The sequence below is a fragment of the Balaenoptera acutorostrata genome, chromosome 3, assembly GCF_949987535.1.
Source record: "Balaenoptera acutorostrata chromosome 3, mBalAcu1.1, whole genome shotgun sequence".
NCBI classification, from domain to species: Eukaryota; Metazoa; Chordata; class Mammalia; order Artiodactyla; family Balaenopteridae; genus Balaenoptera; species Balaenoptera acutorostrata.
The window spans coordinates 92,527,197-92,553,645 of NC_080066.1; the positions used below are offsets into that span (position 1 = coordinate 92,527,197).

Here is a 26,449-nt window from a genome sequence, read left to right on the forward strand (position 1 = left end):
GGGGCTACTCTTCTCATTGCAGTGGCTTCTCTTGTTGTGGAGCATGGGCTCTAGGTGCGTGGTCTTCAGTAGTTGTGGCATGTGGGCTCAGTAGTTGTGGCTTGTGGGCTCTAGAGCGCAGGCTCAGTAGTTGTGGCACACAGGCTTTGTTGCTCTGCAGCATGTGGGATCTTCCCGGACCAGGGCTTGAACCCGTGTCCCCTGCATTGGCAGGCAGATTCTTAACTAGTGCGCCACCAGGGAAGTCCCCCTACTTGTGTTTTTAAGGCACACCAACTCCTCTGTGTAAGGCTCTCTTTTAATAATGAATTATTTTAATTATTCTTACTACTCAAAAGAAATTTCCACCACTGCCCAGCCAACCACTCAACCCCAAGATGCTGAGAGTGGGGACAAGGACAGAGCCCAATTCATATCATGGATTCTGGTCCTTGGGGTCGCACTTGATCATGACTTTCAACCCCAGTCCCTTTTTGGATGTTTCAAAGGCCTCCAGAGCTTTCTCCAGAGGAAACCGATGGGTGACCAAGGGCTTTACATTCACAGACTTTGATGCAAGCATTGAAATCGCCATCGGCCATCTGGAAAAGATCACAAGCATCACACTCAACCTTCAGGAGGAAAGAGGGAGGTCCCCAAAACTACCCAGCACAAGATAAGTTTGGCTACATTTGTTTGTAGCTCTGTGGTTCTGCAAGGTCACTTCTACAGGCCAACAATGGTGGAAAGGATCTTATGACTTATAATTCAGGAGTACAGAGTCTGTTCCCAAATGTCCCCCGCCCGTCTGCAATGTCTGCCATGAAGCCTAGAATTCCTTTGGCATGAAGGCATAAGGGATATGGAAGCCACTGTGAAAAGGCAGATAAGCCTTCAGTGGGGAAGCCCAGGATGATCCAATCATACCCTTTAGCAGCTTGGCTTGGCAGAGTTTACTGGAAAACTAGCACTCTGCTGAGGGAATGGTTACAGACTCTAAAGATGGGAGAAAGGGCCACTGGTGGGGAAGGTGGTCCTGGACAGAGTGCCCCAGCAGGGGAGAGGATGGACCCACAGAACATGAGGTGGGATTTATTAAGACCCTCTCACTTCCCAGGGTGGAACCTGGGGCTCTGGAGTGAGAACCAAGGAACTTGAGTTCTTGCGGTTGTCCTGTTTCTCTCCTTCTTCCCTTTAAAGGGGGAAAATGGAGATCTGGCCACTTAAAGAAATGGAAAAGAGAGGGCCTAGGCAATGAGTGGCAGATATCCAAGAAGAGCATGTTTCAAAAACCCCCCTCCCTCCCTCTTTCCCTACAGCCCTGTCAGCTCTGCCCTCCCATTCTTTAACCACAAGTGAATGCTCTATCTTTGGATCCTTATTGTAACGCACGGCCGTCAGTGTGGCCAGGGAGTGCCCCTCATGAATAAACAGGCAGAGACTCTTGGTCCCAGAGGCCACGTAGGGCCTTCCCTGGACTTGCTGGCCACTCGCCACCCTGGCTCACCCAAAACATACTCACGTGTTGCAGTATCGAAACACACCCTTGATGTCCACCTCCCTGGTAGCTGCGTGCACTAGGGGCACACTGGTCATCTCAGAGCCCAGCCCCACAAGCACCAGTGTCCCACCAGATTGAGTGGCCTGAAGAAGAGGTAAGAACAAGAAAACCAAGAAGATGAGAAAATGCAGACCCCACTCACAGTAGCACTGTTGCCATACAAACAGGTAAGTAACCCAACAGAGCAGCAGAGTAAACAATGTCTCCTTTAAAGATCCTGAAATAATACACTTACCAGCAGAGGCACAGAGGGAGCATCTTCTGCTGTCCACAACATCCCAGGAAACAGCAAAGGTTCTCCAGAGAGCAATGAGAATCTCCCCTACAACCAACGCTGACCCTTCAGCAGCCACTGAGCATCTTTCAAAGGTTTACTAATTCAGGGGGCATCTCTGGTGGTGCAGTGGCTAAGAATCCGCCTGCCAATGCGGGGGACACAGGTTGGAGCCCTGGTCCGGGAAGATCCCACATGCCGCGGAGCAACTAAGCCCGTGTGCCACAACTACTGAGCCTGTGCTCTAGAGCCTGTGAGCCACAACTACTGAGCCCAAGTGCCACAGCAACTGAAGCCCACGTGCCTAAAGCCCGTGCTCTGCAACAAGAGAAGCCACCACAATGAGAAGCCCGCGCACCGCAACGAAGAGTAGCCCCCGCTCGCCGCAACCAGAGAGAAGCGTGCATGAGGCAACAAAGATGCAACACAGCAAAAATAAAATAAATGAAATTTAAAAAAAATAATAATTAAGAAAGAAAAAAAGCTTTACTAATTCAGTACCAGATGTTAGTGTCAGCCACTTCCTCCTCCAGAGTGCTCCCCACAAGACAGAGTGTCAAACCTCTAAGGGACCAACTTCTTGGTAAAAAAAAACAACTACCAAGTACTATACCAATGGGGAGGGCTATAGGACTTCTGTGGTTTAAAAACTGCCTTATATGTGCAGGCTGGCAATTAGAAATTTTTGTTCCAGAGACATTCACCCAATGGCATCAGTCATAATGGATTCATCAGTTTCCTCTTTGAGTGGGCAGAGAGCAAAATTTTCCCTGACAATCTCCACATAACTTCACATGAGTGCTAGGCCTGCTTCAGAGATTTTGGGTGGTCATTGTGCTCAATGCTGTGAGGGACAGAAAAATGGACAATTCATTCATGCTAAGTTTTCATTACAGTTAACAGCAGAAAGCACTTACTGGGACCATTCTAAGTGCTAAACAATGGAGCAGTAAGACAGCAAACATCACAGCTTCTACCTCCAAGGGGAAGGATACACCCTGGAGAGAGGCCTGTAGTGTGGAGGTGACTCCCAGCATTTGTACTTTTGAGCTCTGGGACCCTAGACGGTGCTCTCTCAGCCATGGGTTCCTCATGTGTGAGAATAGGACGATGCCTCCCCCTCAGCAGGGCTCTTAGGGGTCACAGTCACAGTGGCTGGCACTAGGATGGGCTCAACGTTTGGCACGTTTTCTGTTTTTATTGGCGCGCAGTCACTTACAAATCACCTGTGACATATAAACACTGTCAGTAAGGGGGAGGGTATCTCACAACTGAAAAACATTGCTGTCCTCATTGGAAAAGTGTTGGGGGAGGGGTTCAGAATCGTGAGGGAGCCACAGAATACACTGAGAAAATTTCCAGGAAAACTGTTGCCCATTCAGCACTTCCTCTCCACCTGGTAAGGAGGAAGAGGAACCTCTTCCGAACTGGTCATCCCAGGCTGCCAGGAGGCCAGTAGCTTACTGACCACAGGCAAAGGAAATCTCAGACCACTGTTTTGTTGTTGTGACTTCCACACCAAGGAGATGACATCAATTCTACCCTAAGCATTTGCTATGTCTCCTCACGAACATTATCTAGACATCACATGGCAGAAAGGTGACTCTCAGGTATGTCCATAAGGTGCCTCCGCCTAACCTGCCCCTTGGCAGAGTGACCTGCAGCATTCTACAGCACCTGTCATGCATGATGCTCCACTCCCCACTCAGGACAGGCACCGGCTTCAGGCTTCATAAGGCCCTTGGGTCACATTTACCTCCACGCCCACCTCAGGTAGCCTGGCAACTGGGCCCCCACCATCAACAGTTGGAGATATCAACTTGTTCTCAGATGCCCTCCAGGCAGGGCACAAGAGGAAGGAAGGACTTGCACTAGGAAGCCACGTCTTTTACTGCCTCTCTCTTGAGTGGGGGTCACTGACCTGCCGACAACTTGAAGACAGTAGACGCACCTTACTGGTCAAGCCCTCAAGGTGTCTGGCACAAAGCCAGGCACGAGGCAGGAACCCAAGACCTGCCATGGGTCGAACATAGCTCCACTGATGACACACAGACCCATCGCCCTCTGGGTTTTGGTTTCTCTTTGCCCCTTCCCACAGGGTGACCACTGACTGTCTCGGACAGTGGAGCAGAGAGCTGGCTGATTCCAGCTGGAACAAGGTTAGGGCAAAAGTGGCACCTGCTCCTGGCTTCTCCCGCTGCTTCCTTGGCCCCCGGTGCCATATGCATCTTGGTAGGAGGCGGGGAAGGCAGCTCTGCCTGGGTGTGCCAGGCTTGAGGGCCGTGCCACACAGCTCGAGGGATCAGGTTTTCCCAGAATGTCTTGTATGGTGGACAATGCCCTTGTGTGTGACTGGCTGTGACTCAGAAGGAAGGAAGAAGCATGTGCTGCTGTGGGAAAGCAGTTTGGGAGACAGGGCAGGAGTGCCCAGCAGTGGCAGCTACCGATGCTCTCCCCAGCCCAGCCCCTCCCACCCTAGCACTGGTTCCTTGTCCCCTCTGTCCCTTCCTCTCCGGAGGAGCCAGATGGAGTAAGGAAAGCCCAGGCACTGGAGCAGTGCGCTCAAGGCGAGTCACTGGGCCGCTCTCCTTGTAAAATGTGGAAGACGAGAACTCATTTTCAGGGCTATTATGCAGATTAGGCATCATGTTTATAAAGCACACAGCAGAGGACACGGTCCACAGTAGAGCTTGGAATCTAGCTCTTATTCTTTTCTTCCTTCTTTTCCTCATACTTTGATTTGTCAATTCTATTCCTCCCTGCCCCTCCCCCTCCAACATCCCATAAATTACTGGTTGGTTGCTGAGGGGTAAATCAGGTATTGGCAGCTTATCTGTTCCTAGTTCTGGGAAAGGACAGTAGTAGACAGCTGTGACCCTGAAATATCACGTCACCTTTGTGACTAACCGAATTAACAACTGTTAGTTTGGATCAAAGACTACAGTTTTCCTCAATAAAACAAGATAGGGATTTCCCACACTCAACTAAGGCATGGTTCCTTGTTCCTCCTGTTGATTTTTTTTTTACCAAGAGCACTATTTTCATGATCACAGATGTGATCATAGCAGCAATCCCATCCTAAAGGTATGGGTCACTTAACATCTTTCAAGGCCCATGTATATCTGTTACCTAGTTTGAACTTCACAGTAACCCAATGAAGATGTTAGGGAAATGTCACTACCTCCACAAGAGAGATAAGAAAGCAGTTAACAAGGAATTACCTGGTGGGGGCAGGGGTGGTCAACATAGCAAATCAGTGGAGAAGCTTGATCCTAGGAATCCTACTTGGTTCACTGCCCTGCACTGATTCCCTGAAGCTGCCTACCAGCTTAGCCACCCTTATTCCACTCACGTATATGCCCGCCTGGATGGAGGTCTCCACCCCTGTGCACTCGATGGTAACTTCTGGCTTGCACCCCAGCAGGCCTTCCACTTTATTGGCAATTTCCTGAGGGCTCTCGTTGGAGATCTGGAGGAGGAAATCAGCTCCAACTTCCTTGGCTTTAGACAACCGAGAGGCTGACAGATCTAAAGTTGAACAAAAGTTTCTTTCAAACTGAGAAACTGGATGGTGGATTAGGGAGAACAAAAGAAGGTGCAGATTCCAATGGCAAGGAAGCTCTGGTGTAGTGATGGTGTCACTGAGCCCAACACACATACTCTCTAAACACACCCTCACACACAATCTCTTAGATAACTTCTCAAACATCCACATCCTTCTACATTCCCATACACCCCCGTACATACCACACAGCTCTACACAGCTACACACATACCCTCTCACCTTCTCACACAAAACACGCAATGACACCCTTCTGCATCCCCACTCCCCTCAAATATCCACAACACCCCATACACCACACAACTCTACACGCTCACCCACACACTATCACATATAACCGTTCCTCACACGTACTCTCTCAGATACATTATACACACACACATTCTCTCTCACAGATGCCTTCTCCACACACACACACACCCTTCTATACCCCACACGCTCCCATACATACCACGCTGCTCCATACACACACACCCACATGTCCTGTCAGAGAACCCCTCCTCACACGCACATGAGTACATGTCTCTCACTCATACCACACACCTCACACATAAACATCCTCTTATACATCACATACCCCACTAACTCCACATCACACACACACACACACACGCACACACACCCTCTGAGCTTGGTCAAACAAACCAAGGGCTGAAACTCTTCTTAGGACCAAGTGGGCAGTATAAGCATCTGAGGTCCACATATAAAGAGCAACGTCCTCTTCTCTGCAGCAGCCACCCTCTCCCAGGAGCTTCAAAAGAGTCTCCTCCTCAGCCCTGACCTGGTCATCTCCTGGTGGGCTTTTCAACCCTGGAACCCAGAAGAAAAGAGCAGGAGCCTCTTTAGAAACCCACTACTCCAGGAAGGGAACAGGTCTCATGCCCCTGCTCCAAAACTGTAGGCCCAGCTGCTTCCATGCCAAGGAGATTTAAAAAGAAGAAGACCTTACCAGTCACCACCACTTGAGATGCACCCATTGCTTTGGCCACGAGCAAACTGACCAGTCCGATTGGCCCTAAATAAAGCAGGAAATAGGAGACATTTGTGAAATATTAAACACCAGCTCTCCCCCTTGTCTAGGCCATGGACAGGAACTGTATCTTTTGAGTACCTCTAGCATCTATCCCAGTGCCTAACATATAGTGAGACCTTAACACCTGTTTGTTGAATGCATGAGTAAATGAGTGCATGAGGGATTGTCCTCTACCTGGAATCTGCTCCCAGTGCTGGGCTCCTGTTCTCTCTTTGACCCCCTACCTTCTTAGAACCCATCATGCTTCCCCAAGGTGAGACGTATCCTTTCAGGTGCCCCCTGAGGACCACCTTGGAGGGTGTCCTAGGTCGACCCAGCTGCTCAGGCAGCTCCAGGATGTTCAGGTGCCTGAGAATCAGCTCAAAGACCACCTGCTTCCCCACTTTATAGGCACACTAGATGGTTTTAACACAAAAACCAGACCACAAATAAGGCTATGCAGAATATCTTTGAGGATTTGCTTTTCAGACACTCCCCTTGAGAATAATTTAGTGAGTTTGCCCAGAAAGCAAAACACTGAGAAATACCTGAAATAACCAACAAAGGGGTGATTAGTTAAGTAAACTACAGAAGGATACTACACAGCTATTAAAAATTATGTCATCTAACTCTTTTATCTAATGACATAGAAAAATGTTCACAATATATTAATTTTTTAAAAGAGTAGGTAAAATGAAGCATATTCAGGATGATCTCATGAATTAAACAAACAAAAACAAAAACCAAACTGAAATATTCTACATCAAAATGTTAACAGTGGTTCTCTCAGGCTGATGGGTGATGGGGCTATCAGTGAATTTTTGTGTGTGTGCACGTGCGTGCAGGTGTGGTATGTATGTGGTATGTATGACTTAACTTCTTTTTTTATGGCAAAAAAGTATTACTTATGCAGAGTTTTTTTAAAAAAAATCTGTCACGTGAATCCTACAGTCTGCTGGCTCATTGAGGCAAGTCTGTTCTACACCCATCACCCTGCTTAGGAAGCCCTGTAGTCACTTATTTGGTCCTGACAAAGAAAATCAGTCACAAAGTGTATGAGGATTAACTCAAAATGGATTAATGACTTGAATATAAGACCTGAAACCATAAAACTCCTAGAAGAAAACATAGGCAGTAAGCTCCTTGACATCAGTCTTGAGTGTTGGGATTTGACACCAAAAGCAAAGGCAATAAAAGCAAAAATAAACAAGTGGGACTGTATCAAACTAAAAAGCTTCTGCACAGCAAAGGAAACATCAACAAAACGAAAAAGGCAACATGTTGAGTAGGAGAAAAATATTTGTAAATCATATATTTGATATGGGTTAATATCCAAAAATATATATAAGAACTTGCACAACTCAATAGCAAAAAAGCAATGTGATTGAAAAATGAGCAGAGGATATGACTAGACAGTTTTCCAAAGAATACATACAGATGGCCAAAATAAACATGAAAGGATGCTCAACATCACTAATCAGAGAAATGTAAATCAATACCACAAAGAGATATCACTGTACACCTGTTAGCATGGCTATTATCAAAAAGACAACAAGTAACAAGTATTGGTGAGGATGCAGAGAAAAGGAAACCCCTATGCCCTGTTGGTGGGAATGTAAATTGGTGCAGACACTGCGGAAAACAGTGTGGAGATTCCTCAAAAATGATCCAGCAATTCTACTTCTACTCAGAAATGGAATTTTATCCAAAGAAAACAAAAACTTACTCAAAATGTTATCTCCACCCCCATATTCACTGCAGCATTATTTACAATAGCCCAGACATGGAAGCCACCTAAGTGTTCATCAATGGATGAATAGGCAAAGAAAATGTGGTGTGTGTGTGTGTGTGTGTGTGTGTGTGTGTGTGTATGTGTGTATATGTGTGTGTGTGTGTATGTGTATGTGTGTGTGTGTATATATATATATATATATATATATATATATATATATATATATAATATTCCATAGATATCGAGAATAGATATGGAGCTGAGCTCATAGATATGGAGAATAGATTGATTGCCAGAGGTGGTGGTGGCAGCAGTGAAATGGATGAAGAGGGTCAAAAGGTACAAACTTCCATTTATAAAATAAATAAGTCCTGGTTATCTAATGTACAGCATGGTGACTGTTATGTTAATGTTATGTTAATACTGTATTGCATATATGAAAGTTGCTAAGAGAATAGATCTTAGAAGTTCTTATCATAAGAAAAAAAATTTTATAACTGTGTGGTGACAGATGTTAACTAGACTTATTGTGGTGATCATTTTGCAATATATACAAATATCAAATCATTATGTTGTACACCTGAAACTAATATAATGTTATACGTCAGTTATACCTCAATAAAAAAATAAAAGTGTATGAGGAATACCAGATCACACCCACAAAGAGTGGAGCGTGCTGTTTGGGTCACCAGAAGCAGTTAGAAGCCTAGATGATTCAGTCTGAGGCTGCTAGGCTTGTTCAAGCGACTGGAAGCAGGGGAGGAAGAAGGCAGCTAGCTGCAAGCCAATATGGGCAGAGTGCTGACTCACGGTGGGCTGGACCCCACTCCTTCTGCTGGTCATAAGCATGGGCCGCCTCATTCTGGAAGGACCAGGAGACCAGTTCTCTAGGATGATTTGAAAGTTCCAAAAGTTGCTCTTCCCTTTACTACCAAAAATATTTCCCTAGTTTCCTGTCAAGGGTTGAAAAATAATCCCAAATTGCATTCTTTAAGTGAACAAAAGGGTATGTTGCCTAGGAAATAACATTGGTTACTACCATGCCTGCATATATTTATTTAGCAAAGTGCGTGTCATTGAAGGAATGGGACACTGTGATCCTCCCTAACCCGGAAAGATTCTAGGACCAATTTCAGCCCTTGGAGGGGGAATGAAGTGGGCAGAGGGATCCCCACATTCCCCTTTAATGAACTCATAACCAGGGTGTCATCTGTTTCTTACCAGCTCCGCACACAAAGACCCTGTGCCCCAGGGTGACTCCAGCTCGCCGGCAGGCATGGATCCCCACAGACAGTGGCTCGATCAGGGCCCCTTCCTCAAAGGTGACATTGTCAGGAAGTCTGAGGAGTCATACAACACACTTAGTTAGTCCCTCTGGTTTAACAACAATAACAATAGCTAATATTTATTGAGCTTTAATTTATGTGCTGGGCAAGGTGCTAAGTAATTTACATACACTCACTCATGTAAATCCTCAGAATAGTTCTGTGGTAGATATTATTATTCCCATTTTACAGACGAGGAAACCAAGCCTTGGAGGATTAAATGACTTGCTCCAAAATTTCAAAACCAGTGAGTTTTGAGAGGCTTAAAGGGTTTGAACTGGAAGCCAGATATGTCTGATTCCAGAGCCCATATCATACTGCTCCCCTCTGAAAATGCTATCCAAGATAAAGCGTGGTGTGGCTGTCATTCATAACTGAAAAGTTCATTTCACAAGGGTTTAACTTAACACCATTCCAGCATTTCATCTGCTTCTCAAACTTATAACCTTTCTGGTTTCGTTTTAGCAAACAATCCAGACTATCAGCAGCTTTGCAAAACAGTGATTAGAAGCTGACTTCACTCTGTACATTGTCTCCCATATTACACGCTGCAGAACCACATCTGATAGCAGCAGCTGCCTGGCTGTCCCTGGATTGGTTAAGCAGATTAAATGCTGTGTCACTTTTGCCACTGGGTTCTTGGTTTTCACTTCCCTGTCCACTGGCACCTTGACCCCCTTAACAATCCCACTGATGAAGACAGCAAATATTTGCATAATGCTTTACAGATTTAGAGAGCTTTCTCCTCCATATCTCATTTAATCCTCACCATGACCTTGTCAGGCAGGAAGGGCAGGCTTTGTTGTTGTTGGTTTTTTTTTTTTTGGCCACAAGGCTTGCAGAATCATAGTTCCCAGACCAGGGGTTGAACCCTGGCCCTTGGCAGTGAAAGCCCAGAGTCCTAACCACTGGACCGCCAGGGAATTCCCGGGCAGGCTGTGTTTTTACCTTTATTCTACAGAAGCAGAACCGAAGCTATAGACATTAAGAGACTTGCCCAAGGTTACAAGGCTAGTGAGCAGAAGAGCAAGACTTAAACCCAGATCTCCTGATTCCATACCCTCTGCCTGTCCTGCATCGGCTGCCTCTCGGTACAAGCAGCTCCGTAGTTAATATCTAACTTCTGCTAGCTCCTCACTGCCCAGTATTTATTCAGCGCACCCACAACCTCCACACGCAAGAATGTGAAAACCCTCAAGTTCCAAAAAGAGAAAAAAGCGGCAGCCAAACCATGTGCCCATCCCCATGATCCTTCTGTCCCTGATCCTCCACAGAATAAATAACAAGGCCTGCATTCGGCCTGACTGGTGCCCACCACCCCTTTTTTCTCCCCTCCCCTCTGCTTCTCTCACATCATTTCCCACACGCCAATCCACTCTCTTGCTCTGACTGTTTTCATCATCCCTTCTACCCACCAAACCTATCCCATCAATTCCAAATAAGGGGGAAAAGTTTGAAGTGAAATAATGAAGATTCCCAAACTCTCTCCAGGACCCCCAGTCACACACACTCTCTCCGACAGTCCTGCCTCTTCACATTTGGGCCTCCCCCAAAGCTGGTTCTGGGGCTAAACTGAGGGTGGCCTGTGGTCAGGAACTGTGTACTCCTCCCATCTTCTGCTCTGACTTCCCTTTGGAATAAGAATACCAAGGAGAAATGGGATTGGGGATGGTGATGAGAGAGGATTGTTACGTGGGAGATTATTCCACTGATTAGGCAGATGCTGCTTTATCACACATGCAGCCGTAGCCAGAGTCCTGGGGTCCAGCCCTTTTGCCACTGACCTGGGGAGAGTTCCTGGGTCCTCCTTCCCCAACCTTGTTCAGTGGAGGTTGAGGGAAAGGGGATGAGTTTCTTCCCGGCCCTAACTGTTCATGATTTTATAAACACCAGAAAATGACAAAGCAACTTGGTGGTTTTCACAATGGGATTCAGGAAATAGGAAAAAGGGTTAAAGAATGATCAAGAAGCCAAGGGGGAAGCAGGAAGACAGAAAGAAAATAAGGTGGGTCGGAGAATAAAGAAGGTGTGGCAGTGTACAAATCCGCACAAAGAGAAACCAGAGAGAAGGGTGTAGATCCAGGGCTGGGCTGGGGACATAGATACAAAGTACCCCGGGAGAAGAGGAAAGGTAGGGGTCGCATGTCCCCTAGAGGCCTTCCACAGCCCTCCCCTTGACATTGCCAACCAGAACACTTCCTCCCGCACCATTCCCTGCAGACCACTTGCGCCCCCGCCCCCCCCACCCCGATTCCCAGTGCAAGGCTCCTTTTCAGGCCTATCCCTGTAACATCCCCCAGATACAAGGTCATAGCTACGACACATCATGGCACTGTTTACTGAGCTCCTCTTATGTGCCAGGCCTCGTGTTGAGTACTTGATATGCTTTTCCCACTGAATCCCATCACTAATTCTATGCATTTCATCATGGCGATGCTATTATTTCCATTGCACAGGAGATTGAGGTTACAAAGTTTAAGTGCCTTGCTCAAGGTCACACAGTTGGCAAATGGGAGAGACCAGTGGTTAGTCTCAAGCTTTACCACCATGCTCTTCTGCCTTCCACGAAACACTTGTTTGGCACTTTGACTTGGAAAGGACCCAGAAAAAGTGGGCAGATTCAGGAACCACTTGCTCAAAGGTGGACTCTGCACAGGTAACCTGCTCTCTCCTAGAGTGCTGACTTAAACTCATCACGAGGTCCCTGGCCTGTGACTCCTCTCAAGGCTTCCAGTAGGCACTAGAAAACTCAGATCTGTCAGACTGCCCCTGTGACTGGCACCTGGACTTCAAAAGACAAGCCCCATCCTGGCCAAAAGAGTCACTGCCGGGGCCAGGCTGAGGTAGGAGGAAAATGCACCTGGTCGGTTCAGAAGGAAAGCAGCATCCCAGAGCTCCATGGGCTGGGCCCATGCAGAAGTTATAGCACTCTGCTTCTGCCAGACACAACTTCCCCAAATCACTTTGAGAGTTGAGGTAGGGTAATGAGCACAGGGCAGGAGCTTGAGAATCACAGCCACCCCAGCTTGACTCCTGGCTCTGTTCTGTGTTCAAGCCAATTAGCCAGTTAGCCTTCTCCTGCCTCTGCTGACTCTCACACAACACTGCAATACTGGTGCCCACCTCGCCATTACAGTTATGAAAGTTAAATAAGGCATGCAAAGCACTTATTAGCACAAGGCCAGGCACGTAATAACAATAATTGTGGGGACATCCCTGGTGGCACAGTGGTTTGGAATCCATCTACCAATGCAGGGGACATGGGTTCGAGCCCTGGTCTGGGAAGATCCCACATGCCACAGAACAACTAAGCCCATGAGCCACAACTACTGAGCCTGTGTGCCACAACTACTGAAGCCCACACACCTAGAGCCAGTGCTCCGCAACAAGAGAAGCCACCGCAATGAGAAGCCCGCGCACTGCAACGAAGAGTGGCTCCCGCTCGCCACAACTAGAGAAAGCCCGCGCACAGCAACGAAGACCAACACAGCCAAAAATAAATAAAAAAACAAACAATAATTGTGACTTTATGTGCATTGCCTTATTTAATCTCCAAGTGATTAAAAGAGACTGAAGCAGAAGAAGGTTAAGTCATTTCCTCAAAGTCACTCACTAGGAGGGAGTGGATCCAGGGTCCCAAAGCTCATGTCCTGGCTCCATGCCACAGTAAACCCTAGTTGTTGCCAAGGTCTCTACTGTTACAAGATCTCTTGCTCGTGGCTGCAGTGGAAACCAATAATGGAGGACAACCACAATAAATTATCTCCAAGATGGCTGGAGAGGAGTGAGTGATTTCAGCAATGATTTTCTATTATTGCTCTAGGTGAGGGAAAGTTAGACTGAAAGACTAAAACCAAGCACTGTGAGTCGGTCTTAGCCCTAGTCAGGCTACCCTCCCTCAGTGCCTCCAAGAAGGGCAGGCCTGCCAAGGGATGCCTCATGTCTAGAATTATGAGCTAAAAAGAATGAAGAAACCACTATAGGAAACTAGAAGAAAGAGCACCAAACAAACATTGGAGAAGAGGTCCCAGGTGGCACAGCTGGGCCATGGGCACTAACTTGTAGCAGAAGTTAGCATTGTGCTTGTAGAACCGGCAGAGGTTCCCGTCATCAGGGGGCGTGGCACAGAAGAAGATGGTTGGTGACAGATTGTATCGGCCAATCTTGCAGAATTCATCAGCTTCTCGGGGAGCACCAGGCTCGATGGCAACACGATCACCTGGGGGGGAAAAAAAAAACACAGGCAGGGGCAGAGATGCTGTGAAGAGACACGTGCTCATGGACAGATGCCAGCAGGGGAATCTGGCCGAATGAGCCTCCCTCCCCGCTGGGGACCCAGGGTACTCCAGGCAAGCCCAGCCCATTAGTGCTTCCAAAGGAAATACCAAATGCAGCACATACACTCTGGAAGAAAATGGCCAGTCCACCTCTCCACAGGCTGGTTTGGCCTGTCTGCTCTTTTATTGGCTCATGGAACACGCCAACTTGCCCCTCCAGCTCCACAGCCACCTCCCAGCTTGGGAAACACACAACCAGTCCCATCAAGCCAGGTTTAGTTCCCATTTCAAACTGCTGCGAAAGAGGTGGCTAGTGTGTGGAATTTGCAGGCATGTTTTTCTTCACCTGTTTTGATACTATGCTGAAGGGAGTCATAACGATGGCATGTTTTATGTTCAGTCTCCTAGACAATAACTGATTCCTGGTTAGCAGAACCACTAAGGCAAATGACGCACAGAGGCCTCGGACTCTGGTACAGCAGAGTAACATTCAGGCTTGTGAATGGCCAGCTCTATTGTACTTCTATTGTGTCTCCCTACGCCCACTTGGAAACCCAGCTTTAGAATGGCTCTTCCATCTTCTTAGTATGAAAATTTTCAAACGTGCAGCAAAGTTGAAAGAACTATATGGTGAACACCCAGATGTTCTCAACTTGGTTTCTTCAATTAACATTTAGCTACAAATTAATCTGAAACTTAACCTTCAAGGTAGCTGGGACAATATGCTTGTACAAGTGTTTGCTCCCCTTTGCTTTTATCATCCGTGTACCTCCTTAATCCCCTTCCAGCCTGATTCACTTATCTTGTTATGAGAATAATGTGCAACTTTGTGGCTGAAGACTTGCAAAGAATGAAGATAACGGGAACTTTTATTCTCAAAATAATGACATATTACCTGCAGCCACAGATTCAATATCAGCCCTGAGAATAAAGATCCTTGGTACTTAAAAAAAAAAAAATTTAGCTACATTCACTTCGTCACATATCCATCCCATCTATCTATCTCTCTTCCATCCGTCAATTCATCTTCTTTTCTAATGCATTTCAAAGTAGGTTGCACACATGGGTACACATCACTCAGCTTCCTATCATTATACTTCAGCTTGTATATCACTAACTAGAGTTCAATACTTGTTTATGGTTCCTTATTAAGGTAAAATTTAGATGCTGACAAAATGCACAAATATTAAGTAGATCATTAGATGAAGCTGATAAAGGCATTCACCTGTGTAATGTAAACTCCCATCAAGACAAAGAACATTAACACTACCTCAGAAATTTCATTCCTTCAAGTCCCTTCCCAGCCAATCCCCACCCCCGCCCCCAGAGGGTGTACTAACAGAGTTAGGGCCCACCTGTGCCTGAGGACTGTGTTAGGAGCCTGAGAAGAACCTGTGAGAGGTCTGCCCTTCACCAAGCAGAGACATGTTAAGCTATTTTTGTAAGTCTTTTGTGTTAAAACGACTTACCAGATAGTGTAGTCCTGGTATGTAGTAAGTACACATTAAAAGTACCGGTAGTGATGGTGATTGTAGTAGTAGTAATATATAGTAGCATTAATAACAATTTTTATTGAATTTATCATTATTATAATTATCTGAGCTGGTACTATCACAGAGGAAATTCAAACAATAAGATAAAAAGGCAGGAGGATGTGACCAAGATGGTAGAGTAAGAAGAACCTGAGCTCACCTTCTCCCATAGGCACACCAGAATTACATTTACAGAGCAACTATCAATGAGAACTAGCAGAACAGATTTTCCACAACTAAAGATATGAAGAAGGAACTACAACAGATGGGTAGGAGTGGCAGAGATACAGTATAGTCAAGACCCACACCTCTGGGTAGGCAACCCACAAACAGGAGAATAATTACAAATGCAGAGGTTCTCCTCCAAGAGAATCGAAGGTCAGAGCCCCACATCAGGCTCCCCAGCCCAGGGGTCCTACACTGGGAAGACGAATCCCCAAAACATCTGCTTTGAAGGCCAACAAGACTTTTGTACAAGAGAGCCAGAGGGGGCTGTAGGAAACAGGACTTCACTATTAAAGGGTACTCACAAAATCTCACACACTGAGACCCAGCACAGAGGCAGTAATTTGAAAGGCAGCTAGCTGGGTCAGAACCACTTGCTAATCTTGGAGAGCTTCCCAGAGAGGCAGGAGGTAACTGGGACTCCTTCTGGGAGCATAGATGGTGGCGGCAGCAATTTGCGGCAGCCTGTTCTACCACAAGAACACTGGTGCTAACAAGTGCCATTTTGGAGTTCTCCCTCTTGCTTATTAGTGCAAAGGGCTTACATGCCCACCAGTCAGTCAGAACCAGTCCCAGGACCCCACAGGCTGCACAGCCAGCCATGCCAGGACTCAGCCTCAGCTACCAGTGGCCGGCAGCCTCGGCACAAAGCAGGGCATGGCCGCCAACTAGGCCAGGGACCAGACCCACCAACCCACAGTAGTCAGCATGCCACAACAGAAGGCCCCATGCAGCCCACATAGGTGACACCCCTCTGGTGACCAGAGGGAGCATGCTGCTGGCCCCATAGTACATCTCTTACATCAGTCTAATTCTCTAAGATTGGGAAATGAAACTGATCTAACTGATGTATAGGAATAAAAACAGAATTAGGCAAAATGAGGTGGTAGAAGAGTATGTTCTAAACAAAGGAACAAGATAAAACCTCAGAAGAACTAAGTGAAGTGGAGATAAGCGTCTACCCAATAAAGAGTTAGTTCAAGGTAATGATCATAAAGTTGCTCAATGAACTTGGGAGATGAATGCATGAACACAGTGAGAAGTTTAACAAAGAGTTAGAAAATATAAAGAAGAACCAAACAGAGCTGAAGAATACAATAACTGAAATTAAAAAAAAATACACTAGAGGGGCTTCCCTGGTGGCGCAGTGGTTGAGAATCTGCCTGCTAATGCAGGGGACATGGGTTCGAGCCCTGGTCTGGGAAGATCCCACATGCCGCGGAGCAACTAGGCCCATGAGCCACAACTGCTGAGCCTGCGTGTCTGGAGCCTGTGCTCCGCAACAAGAGAGGCCACGATAGTGAGAGGCCCGCGCACCACGATGAAGAGTGGCCCCCGCTTGCCGCAACTAGAGAAAGCCCTCGCACAGAAACGAAGACCCAACACAGCCAAAAATAAATGAATAAATAAATAAATTTTAAAAAAAAAAAGGATAGAGCCAAAAAAAAACTTAAAAAAAAAATACACTAGAGACTCTGGTGGGGCTAATGGCGGACTTTGGGAGGGCTCACGTCAAGGAGTACTTTCCAGAACTTCTGCTGCCAGTGTCCTTGTCCCCGCGGTGAGCCATAGCCACCCCCTGCCTCTGCAGGAGACTCTCAAACACTAGCAGGGTAATATGGAAAATCAAAAACTGTGCTGTACCCCTACAATCATCCCTTGAACTCCCTCCCAAATTTCCTTATAATAGTTTTAGAAGATTTGCCTTTCTGAATAAAGTTATTTACTACTCCATCTGACTTTTATTTTCATGTAGGATATGAGGTGGAAGTATACATCATTGAGTTGGGACTTTTACTTTTCATATAAGAATCGAATGCTATAAACTTCCCCCAGACACTACTTTAGTCACATCCCACAACTGTCATTGTCTTTTTATTACCTTTAATTTCAAAAAAATTTCTTTTAGTTTCCTTAGTGACTTCTTCTTAGACATGTGGTTTACCTAGATGAGTGTCATTTAATTTCCACATATTTGGGAGTTTTCCAGATATCCTTCTGTTATTGATTTCTAGTTTAATTCCATTATGATCAGAAAATGTATTTTGTATGACTTAAATTCTTCTAAATTTGTTGAGGTTTTATTTCCCAAAACGTGTTCTATCATGGTGAATGTTCTATGTGTACTTGAAAAAAAATGTGTATTCTGCTGCTTTTAGGTGGTATGTTCTAAAAATGGCAATTAGGTCAAGTTGACTTTAGTGTTATTCAGGTGTTTTGTATCCTTTCTGATTTTTCCATCTTCCTGTTTTATCAGTTTTTTAGAGAGGAATACTGAAGTATCCAACTATAAATTTAGACGTGTCTATTTCTCCTTTCATTCTGTAAGTCTTTCCTTGGTATATTTTGAAGTTTTACTGTTAGGTACATCAATATAGAATTATCATGTCTTTCTGGTGAATTTTTGTAACACTTCTCTTTATCCCTTGTAATATTCTTTGCTCTGAACTGTATGTTTTATGATATTAATATAGTCACTCTGGCTTTCTCTAGAGTAGTGTGTGCATGCTAACATTTTGTATATTTTTATTTGTAATCTATTTAAATATTTATATTTTAAAATGGGTTCCTTATAGACAGCATTTTTTAATATGATCTGACAATGTTGAAACAGAGCAGGACCCTACTATGGTCCTTCCCCCCATGTCCTCAGCCTGCCTTTTGTCTGTGGAAAAACTTTAGCCAAAGAATAAGTTTAATCAGAGAAGTGAGAAAATGCAGAAACAAAGGAAAACAGTCAAAGGAGAACAAATAATAATAATTTAGTCATTAAGCATACTCAAGGACCTTTAGTTCCTTCTCAAGGGCTATAGATAATATTCTGAGCCATATCCTGTGAGCTGTCTTATAGATACTGAAACCCCCTTCCAGGTGGAAAAAATTAACTACATGATGACCAGACTGAAGCCATGACATAAGCTGCCACAACTCCAAGAACTGGCTTCAAGGAAATGGGAACAAACCAACCCTGGAACCGAAGACTAAATGTACTTAAGTCAAGATGACCCTGATCAGACCACCTCATGATTAGTTTCAAGACGACTGTCAGAGCTGACTGTGCTGCTTTTGCATGTAGCCCCCTCCCTCTGTCTATAAAAGCTGTAGCCAACTGATTGTCAGAGGGAGGAGTCGGCCTTTGGACAGGCGTCTACCCCTCCCCCCCGCCCCTGTTGCTGGCATCCAAAATAAAGCAAGCTTTCCTTTCCACCAAAAAGAAAACAAAACAAAACAAAAAAACACTAGACGTAATCAACAGATTAGATGATACAGAAGAATGGATCAGTGAGCTGGAAGACAGAGTAGTAGAAGAAAAAAAAATTCTTTAAAACAAGGATAATCTGGGACTTTCCAGGTGGCACAGTGGTTAAGAATCTGCCTGCCAATGCAGGAGACACAGGTTTGAGCCCTGGTCCAGGAAGATCCCACATGCCGTGGAGCAACTAAGCCCGTGCGCCACAGCTACTGAGCCTGTGCTCTGGAGCGCACGGGCCACAACTACTGAGCCCACGTGCCTAGAGTCCATGCTCTGCAACAAGAGAAGCCACCACAATGAGAAGCCCACGCACTGCAACGAAGAGTAGCCCCCACTCGCCGCAACTAGAGAAAGCCCTTGTGCATCAACGAAGACCCAACTCAGCCAAAAATAAATAAATAAATAAATTTATTTATTAAAAAAAAAAAACAAGGATAGTTTAAGAGATCTCTGGAACATCAAGCATACTAACATTCACCTTATAAAGGTTCTAGAAAAAGGAGAGAGAAAAAGGCAGAGAACTTATTTGAATAAATGATAGCTGAAAACTTCCCTAACCTGGGAAAGGAAACAGATATGCAGGCCCAGAAAGTACAGACTCTCAAACAAGATCAACCCAAAGCAAAAATTAAAGAGAAAAGGAACTAGTGACACACAAGGGAACTCCTATGAAACTATCAGCTAGCTGACTTTTCAGCAGAAACTCTGCAGACCAGAGAGGAGTGGCATGATATATTGAAAGTAATGAAAGGGAAAAATCTACAACCAGGAATAAGAATATTCTACCTGGCAAGAGTATCATTCAGATTTGAAGCAGAGATCAAGAGTCTCCCAAACAAGCAAAAGCTAAAAGAGTTCAGCACTACTAAAATGGCTTTACAAGAAATGTTAAAGGGACTTCATTAAGTGGAAAATAAAACCACAACTAGAAATTTGAAAATTATGAAAGGAAAAATGTCATTGTTAAAGGCAAATATACAGTAAAGATAGTAGATCAATCACTCATAAAGATAGGAGGAAGGTTAAAAGACAAAAGTAGTAAAATCATCTATATCCATAATGAGAAGTTAAGGGATACACAAAACAAAAATATGTAAAATATGATGTCGAAAACATTGAACATTGGATTGGAGGAGTAAAAATGCAGGATTATTAAAATGCATTTAAACTTAAGAGATCAGGAACTTAAAATAATCACGTGTATATATATATATAGGTTTTTATGTATATAAGTATCTATGTATATCCTGATATCTGGTCTCCTCAACTAAACTGAAGCATCCAGGGATCATATCTTCTCAATTTTCTATATCCCCCAAAGCACTGGGCACAAGGCTGGACCCATTGTAGATGCTGATTAAGCACTTGTTATAACTTAAATTTAGAGAAGCCCACTTCCTATTATGACTTATATTTAGAGACCTTGTCCCACAGGTAAGAACCAATCAGTGGCTGTTGGAAGCTATGAACCTTCCACTTTGGGATAACCCTGCAAAACTTCAGGGGCTTTCTCGACTTCACTGATGATGAATGGAGGGCCTGACCTAACATTCCCAAATGAGACACATGTCTAGCTTCTTCAAAGCTAGTGGATCCCTCACCATGCGGCCAGGCTCAGAGAGCCTTATAACACAGGATGGAACCTCCTGAGAACTCCCTCCTTCCCCCAAATAATCCATCATCTCCAGGCTATTCAGTGGCCTCATCAGGAAAGCAAGGTTAAAGCCAACAGCTGGCTATTCTAAGACAGCTTGGATTTAATCCACTTAGTTGGGGAACATCACAATCTGCCACAGCTGAGAATTCCTCCCTGAATTAAGCAAATCTAGAAAAATATTGGTGGTTTCCCAGTCATCCAATAAGGTCAATGCTGCACAGAAAGCCCTGGTTCTTAGCGTGTAGAGGCATTCTGTGGTTCCTGTGGCTGGAACGTTTTTCCCCTCCCCTTTACTTGGCTTATTTCTTACTTGCCTTCAGGTGTTGAACTAACTGTCCTTCTTCAGACAAGCCAGGGGTCTGGAGGGTAGTATACACTGATCGCACCCTGTATTCTCCTCTGCTGCCCTCAACACAATTTTGATTAATTTACTGTCTGTCCCAGCTGCCTTCTCCTGCAGAACATAAGATCCATGTGTGTAGGAACTGAGACTGTCTTGTTCATTGCTGTATCCCCAGTGTTTAACAGAGGGCCTGACCCTGAGAAATCATGTACAAATATTTGTGTTGAATGAATAAACAAATCCATTGGCTGAAGAGCTTTGCTGACCTGGTTTTAGGTGTTTGACCAATGATCCCACTTTTACGACTGTTCCTGAGGCTTCATGCCCCAGCACCATTGGCTTTTTCACAACAAAATCTCCAATTCGACCATGCTGCCAGTAGTGGACATCTGAGCCGCAGATTCCAACAGAATGCATCTTCAGCAGCACCTCTGATAAGATAAAGGAGAAGGAAAAAACAAGTGAGGGAGGGAAGGACCTCTCTGCCCCTCTGAGGCACCCTGGCGTTTTTCCTCTGGATGAAGGAGAGGGCTTGGTTTCAAAGGCCAGGTACAAAATTTAGATCACAGAGAAAAACAAGCTAAACAGCAACCTTGATTAAGTCTTGTAAGGCAAGAAAGCTTCCATAGAGCAAAATAATTACATGTGAGGGTTAATTCTATGCATCAACTTGGCTTGGATATGGTGCCCAGTTGTTTGGTCAAATGCTAGATGTTGCTGTGAAGGTATTTTTTAGATGTGATTAACATTTAAGCACATCCATGTTCATTGCAGCTTTACAATAGTCAAGATATGGAAACAATGTAAGTGTCCATTGATGGATGAATGGACAAAGAAAATGTGGCATATATACACAATGGAATATCAGTCATAAGAAAAGGAAATCTTGGGACTTCCCCAGTGGTGCAGTGGTTAAGAATCCACCTGCCAATGCAGGGGACACGGGTTCGAGCGCTGGTCTGAGAAGATCCCACATGCTGCAGAGCAACTAAGCCCATGCGCCACAACTACTGAGCCTGCACTCTACAGCCCGCAAGCCACAACTACTGAGCCCACGTGCCACAACTACTGAAGCCCACGCACATAGAGCCCGTGCTCCTCAACAAGAGGAGCCACTGCAATGAGAAGCCCGCGCACCACAACAAAGAGTAGCCCCCGCTCGCTGCAACTAGAGAAACCCCGTGCACAGCAACGAAGGTCCAATGCAGCTAAAAATAAATAAATAAATAAATTAATTAATTAAAAAAAAAAGGAAATCTTGCCGTTTGCAACAACATGGATGGAACTTGAGAGCATTATGCTAAGTGAATAAGTCAGAGAAAGACAAATACCTTATGATCTCACTTATATGTGGAATCTAAAACCAAAACCCAAACCAAAACAAAACAAAAATCTACCAAGCTCCATAGATACAGAAAACGGTGGTTGCCAGAGGCAGGGAGTGGAGGGTGGGTTAAATGGGTGAAATGGGTGAAGGAGGTCAAAGGGAACAAACTTCCAGTTATAAATCAGTCATAGGGAGGTAATATACAGCATAGTGACTATAGTTAATAATACTGTGTTGCGTATTTGAAAGTTGCTAAGAGAATAGATCTTAAAAGTTCTCGTCGGGACTTCCCTGGCAGTCCAGTGGTTAAAACTCTGCACTCCCAGTGCAGGGGGCATGGGTTCAACCCTGGTCGGGGAGCTAAGATCCCACATGCTGCACAATGCAGCCAAAAAAAAAAAAAAAACAAAGTCCTCATCACAGGAAAAGAAATTTGTAACTATTTGTGATGACAAATGTTAACTAGACATTGTGGTGATCACTTCACAATATATACAGACATCAAATCATTATGTTGTGCACCTGAAGCTAATATAACGTTATATATCAATTATACCTCAATAAAACAAACATTTAAACCAGTAGATTTTGAGTAAAGCAGATTACCCTCCATACTGTGGATAAGCCTCCTCCAATCAGTTGAAGGGCTTAAAAGAAATCTGAGGTTTCCTGAAGGAGATGGAATTCTCCTCAAGACTTACCTGAAGTTTCAGCCTGCTGGTTATCTCTACAAATTTCAGACTAGGCAGCTTCCCCCACCCTGTCTCTCTCTATATCTAAGTAAATCTATATATAAATAAATACAAATAATAACTTTTCTCTCAGTTCTGTTTCTCTGGAGAACTCTCATTAGTATACCAAATGAAAGACGTTAGTAGGAAGAAGTGTGTCAACTACCTAAGAGAAAAAAACTGTTTTCTAGGAGATAACTGTTTCCAGACAATTAATATGCTATGCTTGATTTTTACCTATTCATGAGAGAGGTTGGCACAATCTAGGCTTGCCAATACTTTGTGTGCTGTCAGGCTGAGTTCTTCGTGCCTGTTATTTTGTTCAAAAGTGCACCTTTAATTTAAACCATCCAAAGATTTCAACTGGCATTTCTCCTTCACAGGTTTGAATATAGTGAGATTTGGTAATATTGTTGTTGCCAGTTTTCCAAGTTTAAAATAATGATGCTACTGAGCCCCTTTGCTGAATTAAATCCCAAAGGATCACTGGCCTAGTCTGATGAGTTTACCACATTACAAAATATCTCCCTGAGAAAAAGTTCTGCCTTAGAAAGACAAAAGAGACCCAAAGCTCTGCTCTGCACTCAGATGTCTTACACACTGCCCTTGCCACAAACCATGGGAGATCCAACAGGTGTGGCTCTGTAGAACTTCCTTCATCCTTGGCTTTGGTGAACAGGGTAAGAAGTGGCAGGGTGGATCCTGAGATCAAAGGTAGGGAAAAGTCATCCGAGTTAGGAGAATTATCTCAGTTTCCTCTTGTGAAGTTACCAATTTATAATAAGAGATTAAATTTGAGTTGCTAGAACTCTAGCTGAAATTTACCATCATTTCCCCTTCCAATTCAAGAGCGGCAAGAAAGAGAGCAGAATGCTGCTCCAGAGAAACAGGAAAGGATCCTTTGGATCCAAAACAGCCCCCCCCCCTTTTTTTTTGCCACCTCTGGAATCCACACCAACTTTTCAGAACACAATGAAGTGTCTCTTTCACTTCTCTGAACATAATATCTCAGTAAAAACACTGAGCCTTAAATATACATTACTTGGTAAACACTGATAGAAACAGCTATTGTCTGTATTCTTATTGCTATAAATCAGTAACCCAACTGGCCTTTGAGTAGCAAAGCTCTAGAGGCTCCAAGAAAGCTGCCTTCAATCTGATGTTCACACAGAAGCCACAGTTCTGGGGTAAGGTGGGGAAGCACACCCCCAACTCATGAAGGACAGAAAGAGACCCGAGTGGCTGAGTGTGGGATGAGCTATCTATAGACACTTTGCCCCTTGCCACCAGCCTCACTTCCTGCTGTGGGACTCCAGAGATGGAAGGAATTAGAAAACTGTCATCATCAGTTGTGATCTGCCATAGCTAAGAGGGTGGCATGACCTCCAAAGGTACAGACACCACCCCGGGAAACGTGCATGTCAGCTCAGCTCAGCTCAGCAGGTTCGGCCAGAAGGACTGGAGCAAAGGTGAAAGGAACCCTGCCCCAGTGTGCTCACGCGCTTTCTGCTCCTGGTTGATTAGGGTGGTAGGGTAGGGCTGCATGAAGCCCCTCCCATCCCCACTGGACAGAAGGTCCTGGTCTTCCTGGACCTTCCTGGGTGTTCCCTTTTGTAATTAAAAGATTAAGATCTATAGACTCACTCCTTTTCAAAGTTTGGATTAGGGTCAGGACATGATTCAGCCACCCAAATATAAGCCACACAAATATAAGCCACCCTCCAGCTTAAAGAGGACAGAGTAACTCTGTCATTAGTTCAAAACAGGAACAATTCTGCCTTTGGTCCATAAATTGAAGAATTTTATGTCAAAAACTCTTTGGGACAAGTCAGCAGTTTGATGTGGTAACTCTCTTGGTTCTACCACTGTTTCTTTTATTTCACGTAGCAGCCAGATTGAATCTATCCAGTTACGCTGGGGACAATGGACTACGTTGAAAGCCTAACAAAAGCATAGTTTTTAATGGAAGCTTTTAAGTAATAAACAGTAGGAAAAGAGGGCTAAATGAGCAATGCACATGTGTCTCCAGGGTAAACAATAAGAAACAATAAAATATAAGGCAAGTATTCCAAGGACCTACCATTTGGGCCTGGTTCAGGGATAGGATAGTTCTCCTAAAGGAAACAAAATAGAAAAACCATTTAGTATGCATAATAACTTCACCTTATGAACATTTTCAATCTTTTTTTAAATTAAAGTTTAATTCAAATACTTCTTCTTATAATTAACACTGACTCAGACCATACTGCTGCTGGGTGGATGCCTGAGGGGCTACCCTGAATACTGCTGACTCTAACTTCTGACCTCATCCCACCCACTGGTGCAATTTGCCGTGGACCAAGAAAAAGGAGATACAGATTTGTTTGGTCTGGCAAACTCATACAGGGCAAGGATGAGGAGTTTCTGGCAGTTGCATAGGAGGGTTTTTGTCTCTAGACAGGTTGGAGAAATTGTGTGTGCTCCACTCATTCATATCAGTGCACAGACCAATACTTGTTACCTACTCTCTTCCAAAACCTCCCATGTGGTGTTTCAGAGGCCCCTTAGGAACACACAGGACCTGTATTTTGCCCACTCTCACCGAGTTAAAAAGCAATCTGGTGTTCACAGCTATTTATGATGAGGATGATGATAATTTACCAAGCTTTTTTCCCACTGCCAACTGGCTAGGAAATTCCTGGTGACAAGGAGGAAGGGCAGTGAGTGGCCAAATCCAAGTGTTCATTTTATTAATTCTTTGAAGGCAGCCAAGCAAGAAGAGAGAGAAGGGATGTAAAAAAAGTGTTCACTGTACTTACTGTGCCAGACAGACTACTGGGCTTTACATACATCATGGCACATGGCCACCATTTGCAGATGAGAAACCTGAGGCTAGGAAGTTAAATAACTTGGTCAAGGTCATGTGGTCAGAGTGGATAAACCAGGTCTAATCCCAGGTGTGTCTGACTCCCAAGCCTGCCTGACTGCATCCCACTGCACCCCCAAGGTGGAATCTGCCTTTTCTCCTTCAGTGGTGATGTAAGGAAAGTCAATCAGGGGATGAGAATTTTGGAACTGGGCCCAATGCACAGTGCTCTGGGAGGAAGCACTGCTCAAACCTTGCCTCCTTCAGAAGGCCTCCCCCAGATACTTTTATGGGTAGCAATAAATAATCCTAGGGCTGGGAAGGGATAGTTAGGGAGTTTGAGATCGACATGTACACTAAAATGGATAACCAACAAGGACCTACTGTATAGCACAGGGAACTCTGCTCAGTGTTATGTGGCAGGCTGGATGGGATGAGAGTTTGGGGGAGAATAGATACATGTATAGGTATGGCTGAGTCGCTCTGCTGTGCACCTGAAACTATCACAACATGTCAATCGGCCATACTCCAATATAAAAAAATAATAATAATCCTAGGGCTATTTTGCTAGCAAGATAAGTACCTAGTTGCCAAAGACTATGCCTTCCATCTCTGGCACCAGATACAGTGCCCTGCTCCAAACCTGGGGGGCTTGTACTTGTTAAATAATCACTCTCCATGACAGTATTTCCACAGGAAGTCTGAGGTTCTTGCTCACTGGAGATAACCAGCCCTTTCTGTTGTAACAGCTCATGCTTATTTAACTCCCTGTCTCCAGGGAAACAAAGGTCAAGGGGATAACGCTAATGCTGAT

General features: G+C 44.8%; 1 protein-coding gene across 1 annotated transcript in view; it reads right to left on the reverse strand.

Annotated features, from left to right (window-relative positions):
* Window positions 1-292: 292 nt before the first annotated feature.
* Window positions 293-26,449, reverse strand: part of SORD (sorbitol dehydrogenase) — a 35,339-nt gene continuing 9,182 nt past the window's right edge. Inside the window, exons 2-9 of the mRNA XM_007169685.2 lie at window positions 24,871-24,904; window positions 20,999-21,163; window positions 13,505-13,664; window positions 9,342-9,460; window positions 6,326-6,391; window positions 5,167-5,342; window positions 1,502-1,623; window positions 293-581 (exon numbers count right to left, since the gene is read on the reverse strand). Coding sequence (XP_007169747.1) covers window positions 416-581; window positions 1,502-1,623; window positions 5,167-5,342; window positions 6,326-6,391; window positions 9,342-9,460; window positions 13,505-13,664; window positions 20,999-21,163; window positions 24,871-24,904 — 1,008 coding nt within the window. The 3' untranslated portion in view covers window positions 293-415. The remainder of the gene's footprint in view (window positions 582-1,501; window positions 1,624-5,166; window positions 5,343-6,325; window positions 6,392-9,341; window positions 9,461-13,504; window positions 13,665-20,998; window positions 21,164-24,870; window positions 24,905-26,449) is intronic.